This window comes from Mastigoproctus giganteus, chromosome 13 (genome assembly GCF_048544385.1).
Source record: "Mastigoproctus giganteus isolate SK-2022 chromosome 13, ASM4854438v1, whole genome shotgun sequence".
In the NCBI taxonomy this organism is placed as follows: domain Eukaryota; kingdom Metazoa; phylum Arthropoda; class Arachnida; order Uropygi; family Thelyphonidae; genus Mastigoproctus; species Mastigoproctus giganteus.
The window spans coordinates 144,517,997-144,534,736 of NC_143587.1; the positions used below are offsets into that span (position 1 = coordinate 144,517,997).

Genomic DNA, 16,740 nt, shown 5'->3' on the forward strand with positions numbered 1-16,740 from the left:
GTCTACCAGGTTAGCATCACTGGGATCTAATGCCTTGGTTCCAGTGTTGCATTGTTAGAATTCTGCGTGTGCCACAACCCATGGAAACTAGGAAAGGTGGATCGTGGCAACTGAGGGGCCCAACCCTAACCTACCACTTTGGCCCCCTGCTTCTACAAGACAGGCGGTCCCAGACTAGCCCGACTGGGATCAATTGGCGAGTGGTTCTTACTGCTAGGTTCAACTGTGTTCCAATAAGTTTCCCTCCCTTTGGTCCTGGGATGGGATCAAGGCTTATTGGTAATGTGGGTATGGTGCTCCTGACCTAACTTGGCGTCCCATTCGTGTACGCGGTACATGCTAGTTCACGAGTGGGCGTTCCCTCATTGGGCTCAGTGGTGTGTGAGGGCATCGGAAATTTTCTCTTTACTCCTATGAGTAATTTAAATCTTTCAAACCCCTCTGAGGCCTCTACGAGATCCCTATCTGAAATTGATGAAGATAACGTAACATCAAAAAAGAAACACCGAACAGAAGCTGCACCACCTCCGGTACCTCGATTCCTTATACATTCTACCGGTGAAAAGGAAATAGATAAAATGTTGCCTTTCTTCATTCAGAAGGGTCTTGAAGGGCTGGCTGGGTCCCTGAAGCCAGTAAAATGACTTAGATCGGGTGACCTTTTAGTAGAAACTTCCTCAGTGCAACATTCAGAATTGCTTCTCCGAGCAACATCTTTTGGAGGCATTCCAATTAAGGTGTCACCACACAGGACATTGAATACATCACGTGGTGTAATTGCCGATTGGGATCTCCTTGAAACATCTTGAGAGGAGATATGCACCGAACTGAGAGATCAAGGAGTGACAGCCATTAAGAGAATATTTATACATAAGGAGGGAAAACTAGTTCCAACTAGGGTTCTTATCCTTATGTTTAACACTCCTAAACCACCTACTTCCATCAAGGCTGGTTATCTGAACTGTCCTGTAAGGCTGTACGTTCCGAATCCGTTGCGATGTTTCAGATGCCAAAAGTATGGCCACTCTCAGAAGGCATGTCATGGATCACCTGCTTGTGCCTGCTGTGGAGGCAAGGAACATGGCACAAAGGAATGTTCTGCTTCGAAACCAGCCTGCTTGAATTGTGGCAGTGAACACCTGGCATATTCAAGAGCATGCCAAAAATGGAAAGAGGAAAAACAAATTCAAACAATCAAGATGGAACAAAACATCCCACATGCAGAAGCAAAGAAACAGATAACATCAGTAAATTGTAGAAAATCTTATGCACAAGCAGTTCTGAGGAAGGTTTCTATTTCAATGCAAACTGATATTTCAGTCTCACCACGTGATTCTTTTACACCACAAGCCCAATACTTGTTAACCCAAGCACAGCAAGATAAAGCAGTCAGTACTCCCATCTCAATACCAACCAAGGAAGTAGCACCTAAAGAAAAACTTCCTCCAACTAAATCCCAGCCTATTATTAGTGAGATGCAGGAGGAAATGGAGGTAAATGAAGAAGAGGAAAGTGTGGAAGAATCTATTCTGAATCTTCACCCTGAAGAAGAAATGGATACTGAAGAAATTGATAGGTGGAATAGGACCAGGGTATGTCTGCCAGGGGCAAAGGTTGATGACGTTGTAGAGCGTATATCATCTTTTAAGGGCACAAAGGGTGATATAGTTGTACACATTGGCACTAATGATATTAAGAGTAGGAGACCGGCGGAATTACTTAGCAAGTACAGGTCACTGTTGAAAAAAAGCCGTGAATTAGGGTTGAATTTGAAAGTGTCTGCAATTCTGCCCAGACACGATAGGAGGGAGTATATGATGAGAGCCTTGTCGATCAATTCGGCCCTGGAGGGATTGTGCAAGGCTCAAGGGGTAGAATTTTTTTCAGCCTGGACTGTACTTGTTAACAGGAGAGATTGCTTCTACAGGGATGGGATACACTTAAATAGAAAGGGTGCAAGAATTTTTGCTAATGCTGTCGAGGCAGTGTTAGGTGGGTCGGAAAACTGCTAGTTGGGAGGGATACAAGGACTAATAGATTAACAGTAGCCACTGGCAGAGGTGGAAGTGATTCTTGCACTGCTTCTATTGAAATGAGCAGAAGCCTGAAAAACAAGATGCAGGATATTTCAGAGACTGCTGGGAGTCATTGCGGTACAAGTAAACACATGGGTTGTGTTAGGGTAGCTAAGAATAGAAACAGGTGCATGTATACCTGCGTGTACACCAATGCTAGGAGTTTGGTAAATAAATTTGATGAATTTGAGGTATTGCTCAAAACATCAAAGGAAGATATTGTTGGGATATCAGAGACGTGGTGTCACACAGATATAAGTAATGCGGAACTGGAATTTGGGGAATACAATGTGTATAGAAAGGATAGACAGGACAGGAGGGGAGGAGGGGTTATGCTATTAGTTAAGAAACACATAAAGTCCAAGGAAGTGAAGCCAGTCGACATCGATGGACAGGGCAGTGTCGAGTCAGTTTGGTGTGACATAAGCATAGGGAAATCAAAATTGAGAGTAGGAGTGTGCTATAGGCCTAATGACTCTGATGAGTATAATAAGATATTGTACAGGGAAATAGAGTGGGCCAGTAAATCAGAGAGTCTTATAATGGGGATTTTAATTTCCCAGATATTGACTGGAATTTGTGGGTTGGTCACTCGCACACTAGCAAGGCTTTTGTGGATTTATTGGATGATTGTTTTCTACATCAGCATGTTCGTGAGGCAACAAGAGTAATAACATACTCTTGATCTGATTATCAGTAGTGATTCTTCATGCATTACGAATCTGCAGATAAATGAACCACTAGGTGGCAGTGATCACAGTGTGTTGAAGTGGGATTTACTCAAGGAGGTAACTACCATCAGAGGTAAACGGAAGGGTTTTTGTTTTCGTAAAGGCAACTATGATGGTCTGAGACAGTATTTAAATTCTATACAGTGGGACCAACTGATGATGTTACCAACAGCAAACTCAAAATGGGAAGCATTCAAGGAACTAATCTTGGTGGCTACCAGGCTTTACATACCAACTAAGAAATATTATTCAAGGTTTAGGCCTAAATGGGTGTCAGATGAACTAATGAGACATGTGGCAGAGAAGAAAAATGAATGGGATACATACAAATTAATAGGTGACATGGAAGCCTATGATAGATATAAATTGGTCTGTAACCAAGTCACAAAGGAGATTAGGCAGGCAAAGGCAGACTACGAAAAATCCTTGGCAAAGGATGCAAAGAAAAACAGAAAGGAGTTCTTTACATATTTAAACTCAAGAAGGAAAGGGATGAATCAGATTGGTCCACTGGATATTGATGGTTCAACAGTTGAGGATCCTGCTCAGGTGGCTAACAATCTAAACGAGTATTTTGCATCTACATTCACGCATGAGGAGTTATTCAGGAAGGAGAATGACGTAGGTAAAGTAAACATTGGCAGTGAGCTGGATGATTTTGTAATAACTGAGAGGAAAGTGGAGGAGAGATTGTTGAGGATAAACATAAAAAAGGCACCTGGGGTGGATGGGATCTATCCAGTTATATTAAAGGAGGCAGCAAAGGAAGTAAGCAAACCCTTAGCCATAATTATGAGAGCTTCTTTGGACTCAGGGGAGGTACCCATAGACTGGAGATGTGCAAATGTAACCCCAATTCACAAAGGAGGATCAACTTAGTTTAACTTCTGTTCCAGGTAAATTAATGGAGGCACTGGTTAAAGAAGCACTGCAGGATCATCTAGACAAGAATTCAGTTATAGCTCAGACGCAGCATGGTTTTGTTAAGGGCAGGTCTTGCCTGACCAATTTGATTGGATACTATGATGTAGTCACAAAAGAACTGGATGCAGGGAATAACTTTGATATTATATATCTGGATATTAGAAAGGCTTTTGATACTGTTACACATGGAAGACTGCTGCACAAATTGGAGCAGTGTGGCATTGGAGGCAAATTGCTGCTATGGATAAGGGGATGGTTGAGTGGCAGAAGACAGAGAGTGGTAATCAATGGACACTGCTCAACGTGGACTAATGTAATTAGTGGAGTTCCTCAGGGTTCAGTGTTGGGTCCGTTGTTGTTTTCGGTGTTTATGAATGATATTGATGATGGGATATCAAGTTTAATGTCCAAGTTTGCAGATGATACAAAGGTTGGCAGGGTTGTTAAGGACACTACTGACGCTATGCTGCTGCAAGAGGATCTGGAAAGGTTGAACAGATGGGCTGAGAGGTGGCAAATGAAGTTTAACATTGACAAATGTAAAGTACTACATATGGGAAAAAGTAACCCCAGAGAAAAAGTAACATATACTTATCTGGGACAAGTTATTAGCTGTAATAATGATAAATGGCTGGAAGTCAAGAGAAGAATAAATTTTGGATGGATAGCATTCAGGAAATATAGTCACATACTGAAGAGCAATATCCCAGTTTGTCTGAAACGTAAAATAATGAATCAATGTATACTCCCCACCATGACTTATGGAAGTGAAACTTGGGCACTCACCAAAAGAATGGAAGAGAAGCTAAGAACTACACAGCGAAGAATGGAACGAATTATATTGGGAATCAGACTGTTAGATAAGAAGAGAAACACATGGATTAGGCAGAAAACTCAAGTAGAGGACATTCTTATCAAAACTAAAGAACTAAAATGGTCTTGGGCAGGACACATAGCTCGAAGACATTATGACAGATGGACTAAGAAAATAACAGAATGGTACCCAAGAGGAGCTAGAAGAAAACCTGGAAGACAAAGGCGGAGATGGATAGATGAAATTCATGAGTTTTTGAGTAGTAAATGGATGGCCAGTGCTCAATACAGAAGGAACTGGAAAGTTGCTGGAGAGGCCTTCATCCTGCAGTGGATTGAAAATGGCTGATGATGATGATGATGATGAACCCCAGAGCATCGTATCAACTCTGCGGTATTACACTGACAGTGGTGGAAAATGAAAAGGACCTGGGGGTAATTGTGCAGGCAGATATGAAGTTCTCTGAGCAGTGCAGACGAGCTGCAAGAGTAGCTCATGGTGTCTTGTCAATGATATACAGGAATTTTTCTAGCAGGGATAAGGAGGTGATTATTCCCTTGTATAAGGCAATGGTTAGGCCACATCTTGAGTACTGTATACAGGTCTGGAGGCCTCATTTCAAGAAGGATGTAGAGCTGCTGGAACGGGTACAGAGAAGGGCAACAAGATTAGTGAATGGAACAAAGGGTTGCTCTTATGAAGAAAGGCTTAAGTTTTGCAAATTACAGAGTTTGGAGACTAGGCACCGGCGAGGTGATCTGATAGAGGTGTATAAGGCTTTGAATGGTTTGAGCATGCTCAATTCCAATGAGATTCTTCATCTTGCTCAGAATAATCACCTCAGAGGGCATAAATTCAAATTGAGGAAGGACGGATGTCGGATAGATGTGCGGAAATTTTCCTTTGGCCAGCGGGTGGTTGGTTGGTGGAACCGACTTCCATCACTTGTTGTTGAAGTTGATAGCCTGAACAAATTTAAAGCTCAACTGGACAGGTATTTCGAACGAACGGAGGGGTGAAATGGGAGTGGTGTGTGTCTTTTTTTTTTTTTTTTTTTTTTTTGGCTGATGCCGAATAAGTTTGCTTTCTTGCATCATATGCCTCTACTAATGCTAATGCTAATACTGGGTGCCCTCAATTTCCCAAAGGCAGAATAAAATCCAAAGCGGGCCAATCAAAACCCGCATAACTTTGGAAGCAAGCCAATGGTTCCGCTAACTCCAAATAATAATGGCTAAATAATTGCAGTGGAATTGTTGTGGATTCTGACGAAATATGGAGGATGTCAAATATGATGCTAATCAAATAAAACCTGTTTGCTTTGTCTCTAAGAAACATACCTAAAGGCAAGTGATGACCTCATCTTTCAAAATTTTACTGCTATCCGTAAAGACAGAAATGGAGATGGCCCAGCTCATGGAGGAGTCGCAAACCTCGTGAGCAACCATACCCCTTTCTCACAAGTTCAATTAAACACTAACTTACAAGCAGTAGCCATTTGCTTAGCAATAAAGATATGTGCTATATGTTCTTTTATCGCGATATGTTCTATATATTTGCCTCCTGGGGCACACATCTCCCAGGCAGATCTTGATAATCTTATTATGCAATTGCCCTCTCCTTTATTATTTCTTGGAGACTTTAATGGACATAGTACCCTGGTGGGTAGTGCAGAAACTAACAAACAGGTCGTATTATTGAACGTGTGCTCAATAATAACGACCTTTCGTTACTAAATATGGGAATCAACACCTATTTCCATATTTGAACGTGTGCTTGACAATAACAGCCGACCGGGCTAGCCAGGCAGGTAAAGTGCCTGCCTGGCAACCCAAAGGTCGTGGGTTCAATTCCCCCCTCGGGCTTGGATCACAGTAAAATGCAAAAACTTTGGGAGGTGCATTATGGTCATAGAAGCTGATGCGCCAACAACTAACAAGGAGGGAGAGGAGAGCTCAACAATAACAGCCTTTCATTACTAAATATGGGAATCAACACCTATTTCCTTATGCCTACCCATACTTTCTCTCCATCTGCTCACCTACCTATGCTTTCCTGGGAGGTTGAACAGAATCCTTATGGAAGCGATCACTTCCCCATAATATCTACCATAGTGGATGGACAACACTGCCATCCATTCAGAATCCCACAATGGATTCTGATCAAGCAGACTGGAGTAAAGTTTACATTCTCAATTAACCAGATGACCAGTGCTAAAGTCGTCTGGGAAAAAATTAGAAAAATGAAGGGCAAATTTACATCACTTCCCTCATCAGTGTTAGAACACAGTGGATGTACATTAGCAGAGCCAACTGACATTGCCAATGCTCTAGGAGAGGTATTCTCCAGCATATCTGCTGGGACCTCATACACTGCAGAGTTTCTAGTTTTAAAGAAGAATATGGAGAAGCAAAAACTCAACTTTTTTTCAAGCAAAGTCCAGCCTTATAACCTGCCTTTCAGTTAAGTGGAATTAACCATTGCGCTTGCTACCTTAAAGGTCAGTGCTGCAGGACCAGATGATATTCAGTATGAGATGATAAAACACCTTCCATCTCACTCTCTAGAGCTGTTGTTATATCTTTACAACCAAATTTATTTGTAGGATCAGTTTGGAGGATCAAAGCCAGGAAAGGACCCCAAAATTCCTAATAACTATCATCCTATTGCTCCGACCAGTTGCTTATGTAATGTTTTGGAAAAAATGGTGGATGCCCACCTTATATATTACCTTGAAGCAAATGACCATTTGAACAAGATTCAGTGCAACTTCCGAAAAAATCGATCCACTTTGGACTATTTAACCCGATTGGAAACAGCGATTCGTGATGCGTTTGTAAAGCGTGAGCACTTGGTATCAGTTTTCTTTGACATGAAGAAAGCTTATGACACAACCTGGAGGTATGGTGTTTTAAAAGAGCTCTATTTATTTGGTCTTAGAGGTCACCTTCCTATTTTTGTTAAGAATTTTTTATCAAAACAACTCTTCCAGGTCGTGTTGATAAAAAAAAAAAAAAAATCCCAGTGTTTTATAAGGAACCTGAATGCTTTGGAATGCTAAATGCCTAAATGCTTCTTTTTATTAAAAGAAGTAAACAGATCAGTCAATATATCAGTCATATATAGGCATTCAAATTAGTGAACAGTATACATCAGTTTAACTGTGTGCCACAGATAAAATGCAACTGTTCTTCTCAGTATGGGAGTGATTATTTGTAGTGCAACGGTGGGGCAGTTAATGACAGTGCAACCTTAACAGAAAAACACCTACTTTGAGGACTTAAGAATGCCATCCTGCAAAATCCATTTTAGGAAGAAAAAAGAGGTAAATCTACTTTATCCTTTTAACTTGTAATTTGTTTTATAACAAGTTTGGCACATAAATCCTTATGCCCAAATTTTCCTTTAAACATCATATTTAGTGATTTGTCAGTTCTTTTATTTTTGGTGCTAGGTAACGTAAGTGCTAATGCCGGACAAGGCCAGAACAAAACATTTACCTCATGGCAGAAACCACCAGTGTCTCAGAATGATTCTTTAAATGCCAGTCCTCAGAACTTTCCACGGCCTCAGTCTTATGGTGGCACTTCAGCTTCATCTTGGCAGTCACCGCAGAATTCTCAAGGACAGACTGGAACGCCACCTACTACATCATCACCACAAACAAAGCCTGGGATTAATCAGCAGAAATCTGACTATAATAGGAGTCACTTTTCAAGCGTTTTTGGTGAAAGAGAGGATAGGGGTCCGAGGAAATCAGGTGGTAAGAGCAAGATATCTTAAAATGTAATGCCTTGTATATCAATTTAATTAATATTAATAGAGGATCTCTAGCATAAAATTAATCCTCTACATTCATTATTGAAATTGTAATTAAATGGGTTACCACACTTGCCTCATGAGACTTTGTATTTTAATTATATGAGCCAAATTTTACATGTTGGTTTTGGCAAAATGATGCAATGAAGCAAAGTATATGCAGTAACAAAACAAAAAAAAAAAAAAAAAAAAAAAAGAGCTTTTTAATCATTTAATCTGCCCATTTCTTTTTATAATACTGGTCAACAAAACAAAACTCTTTTTATCAAAGCACTTATCTAAACTGATTTTGCCTGTTGCTTTCAAATATGTTCTGAGTTTTTTTTTTTTTTTTTTTTTTCTAGTATGTGTAGTTTCTGTAACATGACAGCAAATAATACCAGAACTAGTTAATGTGATTCCATTACAAAACACACAAGATGTTACAGTTACATTTTTATCACAATTTAAACACAATACACTTTATGCACATAGTTCAAATAATACAATACATTATTGTAAAAAAGATACAGAAACTTGAAACATGTTGCAGTACTCCTTCAAGAAATCTTGGTAGTGATTTTCTATTGACAACCCCACAGCCCACAGGGGCCACTGTTGAGTGCCATCGTATTTGTCATTACAATAAACATTATAACCAAACAACAAACACAGCTCTATGTATAGATGATTTTCAGTATATCCTACCAATCTGAAACATGAGAATTGTTGAATGCCAGCTTCTTGCAACAATAAACAAAGTCCGTAAGTGTACGCAAACAAATGGTTTTTGAATCTCTGCTCTTACCCACCTCCATTTGCTCATGGGGAAAGCTCTCCTCGGTGCTGTTAATATCAAGCACAACTCAGTGGGACCCGGGTGCCAAGCAAATTCAAGGTTAAGTGTTTCCAGTATGAATGATCTAGTGATCTTTCTCTGTGATAAAAGTTCTTTTTAAGTTATATCATTCTCTATCAACTGTTCATTTATAAACTAGTTGTACACTTGGGAAATCACAAGTAAGAACAGAGAAAGGAAATTCACCTTTCTTTTTTTTTATTACATATTTTACTTTTTTTCATTAACCAACCAATTCTTCTAACCGCTTATCCTCCCTGTGGTGGGGCTGGACACCTGGGAGGGAATGTTAACCCCCCCCCAGGACAAAAAGGAGCTAACCATGGACTACAACGACTATCCTGCACTTCAGCAGCCTAGGCACTCATCTAGCACTATCGGCAATTCTGGCCATGAAATTGCCTATGATGCAACAAAGTTTCTACAAGCACTCTATCACCATTTCTTTTACAGATATGCTTAGAAAATTTGTGGTCCCAGGTGCCAAGCGATTGTGACTAAGCGAATTCTCAGGTCAGCTGCAAAAGCGATCTATAGTTCTTTTACATTCCTCTTGTTAAGCAATATATTTATTTAATAACAGCTCTTGTAACATAAGTACATGTATAGGGCAAGAAAGGAAAGCCACCTTTCTTTTTCTGATAGTTCTATTACTAACCCCTACTACTTTACGCTTGGTCACACCAAGCACTGCTTGTGCCTCCCCGCGGCAGGGCCGGTAACCTGGGTGGTTAACACAAATCCCCAGGGCCAAAATTAGCCATCGTAATTATCCATCTTTAGAGCCCTCGAGATCAGAAATTCCTGACAACGACCATGACTCCAATCGTCCGAAGCGACTATGGACGGAAAATGAGAATAAAGATGTGCCAGCATTTCTTATAACGCACTCATTATCCACACAACCTGTTGGCAAACTATCACCTTTTCTAATTCAAAAATGTTTAGAATTGGTTTGTGGATCTCCTAAAGTGGTTTAACATCTCCAATCTGGAGACCTTCTAATTGAAACTTCTAAGGAAACTCATTCAGAGAAGCTGTTAAAATTACCATCATTTAACAGTATTCCAGTGTCAGTTATGTCCCATAACATTTTGAACACCTCAAAAGGTGTTATCAGCGAATGGGACTTACTATCCGTCTCTAAAGAAGAGATGATACAAGAACTCAGGGAACAAAAAGTGACTCATGCATGGAGAATAATGACCAAAAAAGATGGAAACCTACTACCAACCAGGTCCATTTTGACATTTAGTACTCCTACTCTTCCATCTTCTGTTAAAGCCGGTTATTTAAACTCTAAGATTCGGCCATACATCCCAAATCCAATTCGCTGCTTTAAGCCCAGACACGATAGGAGGGAGTATATGATGAGAGCCTTGTCGATCAATTCGGCCCTGGAAGGATTGTGCAAGGCTCAAGGGGTAGATTTTTTTCAGCCTGGACTGTACTTGTTAACAGGAGAGATTGCTTCTACAGGGATGGGATACACTTAAATAGAAAGGGTGCAAGAATATTTGCTGATGCTATCGAGGCAGTGTTAGGTGGGTCGGAAAACTGCTAGCTTGGGGGGAGACAAAGACAAATAGATTAACAGTAGCCACTGGCAGAGGTGAAAGAGATTCTTACACTGCTTCTATTGGAATGAGCAGAAGCCTGAAAAACAAGATGCTTGATATTTCAGAGACTGCTGGGGGCCATTGCGGTACAAGTAAACACATGGGTTGTGTTAGGGTAGCTAAGAATAGAAATAGGTGCATGTATACTTGCGTGTACACCAATGCTAGGAGTTTAGTAAATAAATTTGATGAATTTGAGGTATTGCTCAAAACATCAAAGGCAGATATTGTTGGGATATTTGATGAATTTGAGGTATTGCTCAAAACATCAAAGGCAGATATTGTTGGGATATTTGATGAATTTGAGGTATTGCTCAAAACATCAAAGGCAGATATTGTTGGGATATCAGAGACGTGGTGTCACACAGATATAAGGAATGCAGAACTGGAATTTGGGGAGTACAACGTCTACAGAAAGGATAGACTGGATAGGAAGGGAGGAGGGGTTATGCTATTAGTTAAGAAATACATAAAATCCAAGGAAGTGAAGCCAGTGGACATCGCTGGAAAGTGCAGTGTCGAGTCAGTTTGGTGTGACATAAGCATTGGGAGATCAAAATTGAGAGTAGGAGTGTGCTATAGGCCTAATAACTCCGATGAGTATAATAAGAAACTGTACAGGGAAATAGAGTGGGCCAGTAAATCAGAGTCTTATAATGGGAGATTTTAATTTCCCAGATATTGACTGGAATTTGGGGGCTGGTCACACACACACTAGCAAGTTTTTTGTGGATTTATTGGATGATTGTTTTCTACATCAGCTGTTCGGGAGGCAACTAGAGGGAGGAATACTCTTGATTTGATTATCAGCAGTGATTCTTCATGCATTAAGAATCTGCAGATAAATGAACCACTAGGTGGCAGTGATCACAGTGTGCTGAAGTGGGATTTACTCAAAGAGGTAACTACCATTAGGGGTAAAGGGAAGGGTTATTGCTTTCGTAAAGGCAACTACGATGGACTGAGACAGTAACTACCATTAGGGGTAAAGGGAAGGGTTATTGCTTTCGTAAAGGCAACTACGATGGACTGAGACAGTATTTAAATTCTATACAGTGGGACCAACTGATGTTACCAACAGCAAATGCAAAATGGGAAGCATTCAAAGAACTTATCTTGGAATCTACTAGGCTTTACATACCAACTAAGAAATATTGTTCAAGGTTTAGTCCTAAATGGATGTCAGATGAACTGATGGGGCATACGGCAGAGAAGAAACATGCATGGGATACATACAAATTAACACATGACACAGAAACCTATGATAGATAAAAGTTGATCTGTAACCAAGTTACAAAGGAGGTTAGGCAGGCGAAGGCAGATTACGAGAAATCTTTGGCAAGGGATGCAAAGTTTACTTATGTAAACTTTGCATCTTACTTTTAGAGTTTACTTATGTAAACTCTAAAAGGAAGGGTATGAATCAGATTGGTCCACTTGATATTGATGGGTCAACTGTTGATGATCCTGCTCAGGTAGCTAACAAATTAAATGAATATTTTGCATTAACATTCACACGTGAGGAGTTATTTAGCGAGGGGAAAGCCAGAGGTGTATTCAACTCTAGCAGTAAGCTAGAGAATCTTGTAATAACTGTGAGTAAAGTGGAGGAGAAATTGTTGAAGATAAACACAAGAAAGACACCTGGGGTGGATGGGATCTATCCAGTTATATTAAAGGAGGCAGCAGAGGAAGTAAGCAAACCCTTAGCCATACTTATGAGAGCTTCCTTGGACTTAGGGGAGGTACCCACAGACTGGAGATATGCAAATGCGACCCCAATTCACAAAGGAGGATCAAAGGCTGACACAAGTAATTATAGACCTGTGAGTTTAACTTCTGTTCCAGGAAAATTAATGGAGGCACTGTTTAAAGAAGCACTGCAGGATCTTCTAGACAAGACTTCAGTTATAGCTCAGACACAGCATGGTTTTGTTAAGGGGAAGTCTTGCCTGACCAATTTGATTGGATACTATGATGCAGTCACAAAAGAACTGGATGCAGGGAATAACTTTGATATTATATACTTGGATCTTAGAAAGGCTTTTGATACTGTTGCACAATGAAGACTGCTGCACAAATTGGAGCAGTGTGGCATTGGAGGCAAATTGCTGCTATGGATAAAGGAGTGGTTGAGGGGGAGAAGACAGAGAGTGGTAATCAATGGACACTGCTCATCGTGGACTAATGTTATTAGTGGAGTCCCTCAGGGTTCAGTGTTGGATCCATTATTGTTTTCGGGATTTATAAATGATATTGATGATGGTATATATCAAGCTTAATGTCCAAGACGATACAAAGGTTCGCAGGGTTGTCAAGGACACTACTGACACTATGCTGCTGCAACAGGATCTGGAAAGGTTGAGCAGATGGGCTGAGAGGTGGCAAATGAAGTTTTACATTGACAAATGTAAAGTACTACATATGGGAAACAGCAATCCCAGAGCAATGTATCAACTCTGTGGTACTACACTGACAATGGTAGAGAATGAAAAGGACCTGGGGGTAATTGGTCAGGCAGATATGAAGTTCTCTGACAGTGCAGACAGGCTGCAAAAGTAGTTCATGGTGTCTTGTCAGTGATATACAGAAATTTTTCTAGCAGGGATAAGGAGGCGATTATTCCCTTGTATAAGGCAATGGTCAGGCCACACCTTGAGTTCTGTATACAGGTCTGGAGGCCTCATTTCAAGAAAGATGTAGAGCTGCTGGAATGAGTCAGAGAAGGGCAGCAAGATTGGTGAATGGAACAAAGGGGTACTCTTACGAAGAAAGGCTTAAGTTTTGCAAATTACAGTGTCTGGAGACTAGGCACCAGCGAGGTGATCAGATAACCTCGATCTGATCAAAGCTTTATACACCAGAGAGGTGTATAAAGCCTTGAATGGTTTGAGCATGCTCAATGCTGATGGGATTCTTCCTCTTGCTCAAAATAATCACCTGAGAGAGCATAAATTCAAATTGAGGAAAGGCAGATGTAGGATAGACGTGCGGAAATTTGCCTTTAGACAGCGGGTAGTTGGTTGTTGGAACAGACTTCCATCCCTTGTCATGGAAGTTGATAGCCTAAATAAATTTAAAGCTCAGCTGGACAGGTATTTCGAACGAACGAAGGTTGAAGTGGAAGTGGGGTTTTTTTTTTTTTTTTTTGGCTGATGCTGCATAAGCTTGCTTTCTTGCATCATATGCCTCTACTAATGCGAATGCTGATCTTTATAACTGAATTAATTTAGAGGATCAATTTCCCGATTCTTGGCGTAGAGCAACCATTCTCACTTTCCCAAAGCCAGAATAAGACCCCAAAATTCCTAGCAACTCTGACCAGTTGCTTATGTAAGGTTTTAGAAAAAATGGTGACTGCCTGCCTTATATTACCTTGAGGCAAACGATTATTTGAACAAGATTCAGTGCGGCTTCCGAAGGAATCGGTCCACTTTGGACCATTTAATCTGACTGGAAACAGCGATTCGTGATGCTTTTATAAAGCGTGAGCCCTTGGTATCAGTTTTCTTTGACATGGAAAAAGCTTGACACAACCTGGAGGTATGGTGTTTTAAAAGACCTCTATTCTTTTGCTCTGAGAGGTCACTTTTCTACTTTTATCAGAAATTTTTTATCTAAACGGCTCTTCCAAGTTCGTGTTAAATCCAGTGTGTCCCGGTTTTTTTTTGTCAAGAGGAAGGAGTTCCCCAAGGCTCTTTCCTGATTGTTACGCTGTTTGCAGTCAAAGTTAACTCCATTACAAAACAGCTTCCTCCTTCAGTAAATAGTGCCTTATATGTTGATGATTTTAGTATTTTTTTTCACTCCTGCACCATGAGAATTATTGAACGACAATTGCAACAAGCAGTCAATCACTGTAGTTCCTGGACTTTAACCAATGGGTTTAGGTTTTCTGCCCAAAAGACCATTTGTGTGCACTTCTGCCACAAACGGAATCTACATCCTGACCCGGAACTCAGACTTGGACAAAATCCAATTCCTGTGGTAGCAGAAACGAAATTTTTGGGACTTATCTTAGATCAAAAGCTGACATTCCTACACCATATCCGTCAGCTTAGAGCAAAATGCATGTGGGTTTAAACATGCTCAGTGCTATCTCCTCCAATTTTTGAGGAGCAGATAGAAGTATATTATTGTGTCTATACCAAGCACTCGTTCACTCTAAACTTGACTATGGTTCCCAAGCTTATTCTTCTGCTAGAAATTCTGTACTCCGATGGCTTGACCCAATCCACCATAAAACAATTCAGATTGCCACTGGGGCATTCCGTACTTCGCCTGTCCAAAGTCTATACGTTGAAGCCAGTGAATCACCATTGATGCTTCTACATCAGCAATTGTCATTACAATATGCCATAGAAATAAAATCCCTGCCTGACCATCCTACATGGACATCTGTCTATATGCCACGGTGGGAAAATCTATATAATATGCTTAAAACTGCCAGTCGGCCCTTTGGTATCAGGATTCAAGAGCTGGTTCATAATATTAACTTCACGTTGGATAATATATCCACGTCAGTCAAGCAGGTCCTTCCTCCTTGGAATATACGATCTCCGTCTTGTGACTTCACTCTTAGGATTTGGCTGAAAGCTAACACATCGGCATGTATATATCGGCAACTCTTTGCAGCACACCTTGCCGAATACTTTGACTTCTTGCCGGTTTATACAGATGGCTCGAAGTCTGAAGAGTTTGCAGAATCTGCTTGTGTCTTTCCAAGCAAAACAATCTGCAGTCATATTCCAAGTGAATGTAGCATATACACTGCAGAGCTACACACAATAGAACTGGTCTTGGATCATATAAAAACCCACCAGTACCAAAGGTGCATGTTATATATCGACTCCCTAAGTATATTACAGGCCTTATGCAACGTGAGAAGCACTCACCCAGTATTATGTCAGGTGCAGCAAATATTATACTTCCTTTCAGAGTTAAACTTTGATATTCGCTTTTGCTGGATCCCTAGCCATGTTGGTATTAGAGGCAATGACTTAGCTGATGCAGCAGCAAAATTAGCAACGCCACAAAGTCGCATCCACTTGTCAATCCCCTATACAGACTGCAAGCAACTAATCTACAAAAAATTGTGTGCATTGGCAAGAATCTTGGAATGGGTGCCCTACCAACAAGCTCAATGAAATTAAGCCTGTAATAATGCATTGGCATTTTAGTCAGCGCAGGGTTCGATGGGAGGAAGTAATTCTTTCTCGACTACACATAGGACATTCTCACGTGACGCATTCGTATTTGCTGAGGGCTGATGATAATCCTGTGTGTAGACATTGTAAAGCAAATTTAACTATCCATCATATTTTAGTAATGAACGCCATTTATGTTTTAACCCTCTGCCTGAGCCTTGTACACTCAGGTAGATTTTATTCGACGATGACAATGTCGGATATATTCAGATTTTTACAAATGATTAATCTATATTGTTTTATTTAGATTGCCTAAAGTTTAATATATTATAAATGTTTTATGCCATATTTTTGTTTATAATATATTAACTAGATATGTTATTTTATATTTTTATATATATTTTTACGTTTCTTATATATTTATATTTTATTACCTTAGGCTTGGCGCACAATAGCCTTAGATGCTGATGCGCCATAAAACTCCCAATAACCAACCAATGGAATAAATCACAAAATTTCCATCCACTTATCCCACAAATTAGATCTCAGTTATATCACCTCAGTGAAAATAAGCAGACTGTCATGTTTTGCTGGATACCCAGCCATGTTGGAATTCCAGGAAACAACCATGCTGATGAAGCAGCAAAATACCCTGCTTGCTTCAATTACATCCCAGTTCCTTATTCTGACTACAATCCAATCATACAGTGGATATGCGCTGAGATATGGTCTGAAATGTGGCATAACCAAACAGATAACAAGCTCCTTCAAAT

General features: G+C 40.3%; 1 protein-coding gene across 2 annotated transcripts in view; it reads left to right on the forward strand.

The window, feature by feature from the left end:
• The window catches only part of aux (cyclin-G-associated kinase), a 703,221-nt gene that overhangs the window by 659,071 nt on the left and 27,410 nt on the right, over window positions 1-16,740 (forward strand). The window contains exon 22 of one of the 2 annotated variants that reach the window (XM_090387775.1): window positions 7,999-8,307. The exons of the other annotated variant lie outside the window; for it this stretch is intronic. Within the exon in view, the coding sequence (XP_090243901.1) occupies window positions 7,999-8,307 (309 nt within the window). The remainder of the gene's footprint in view (window positions 1-7,998; window positions 8,308-16,740) is intronic. 2 annotated transcript variants of the gene reach the window in all.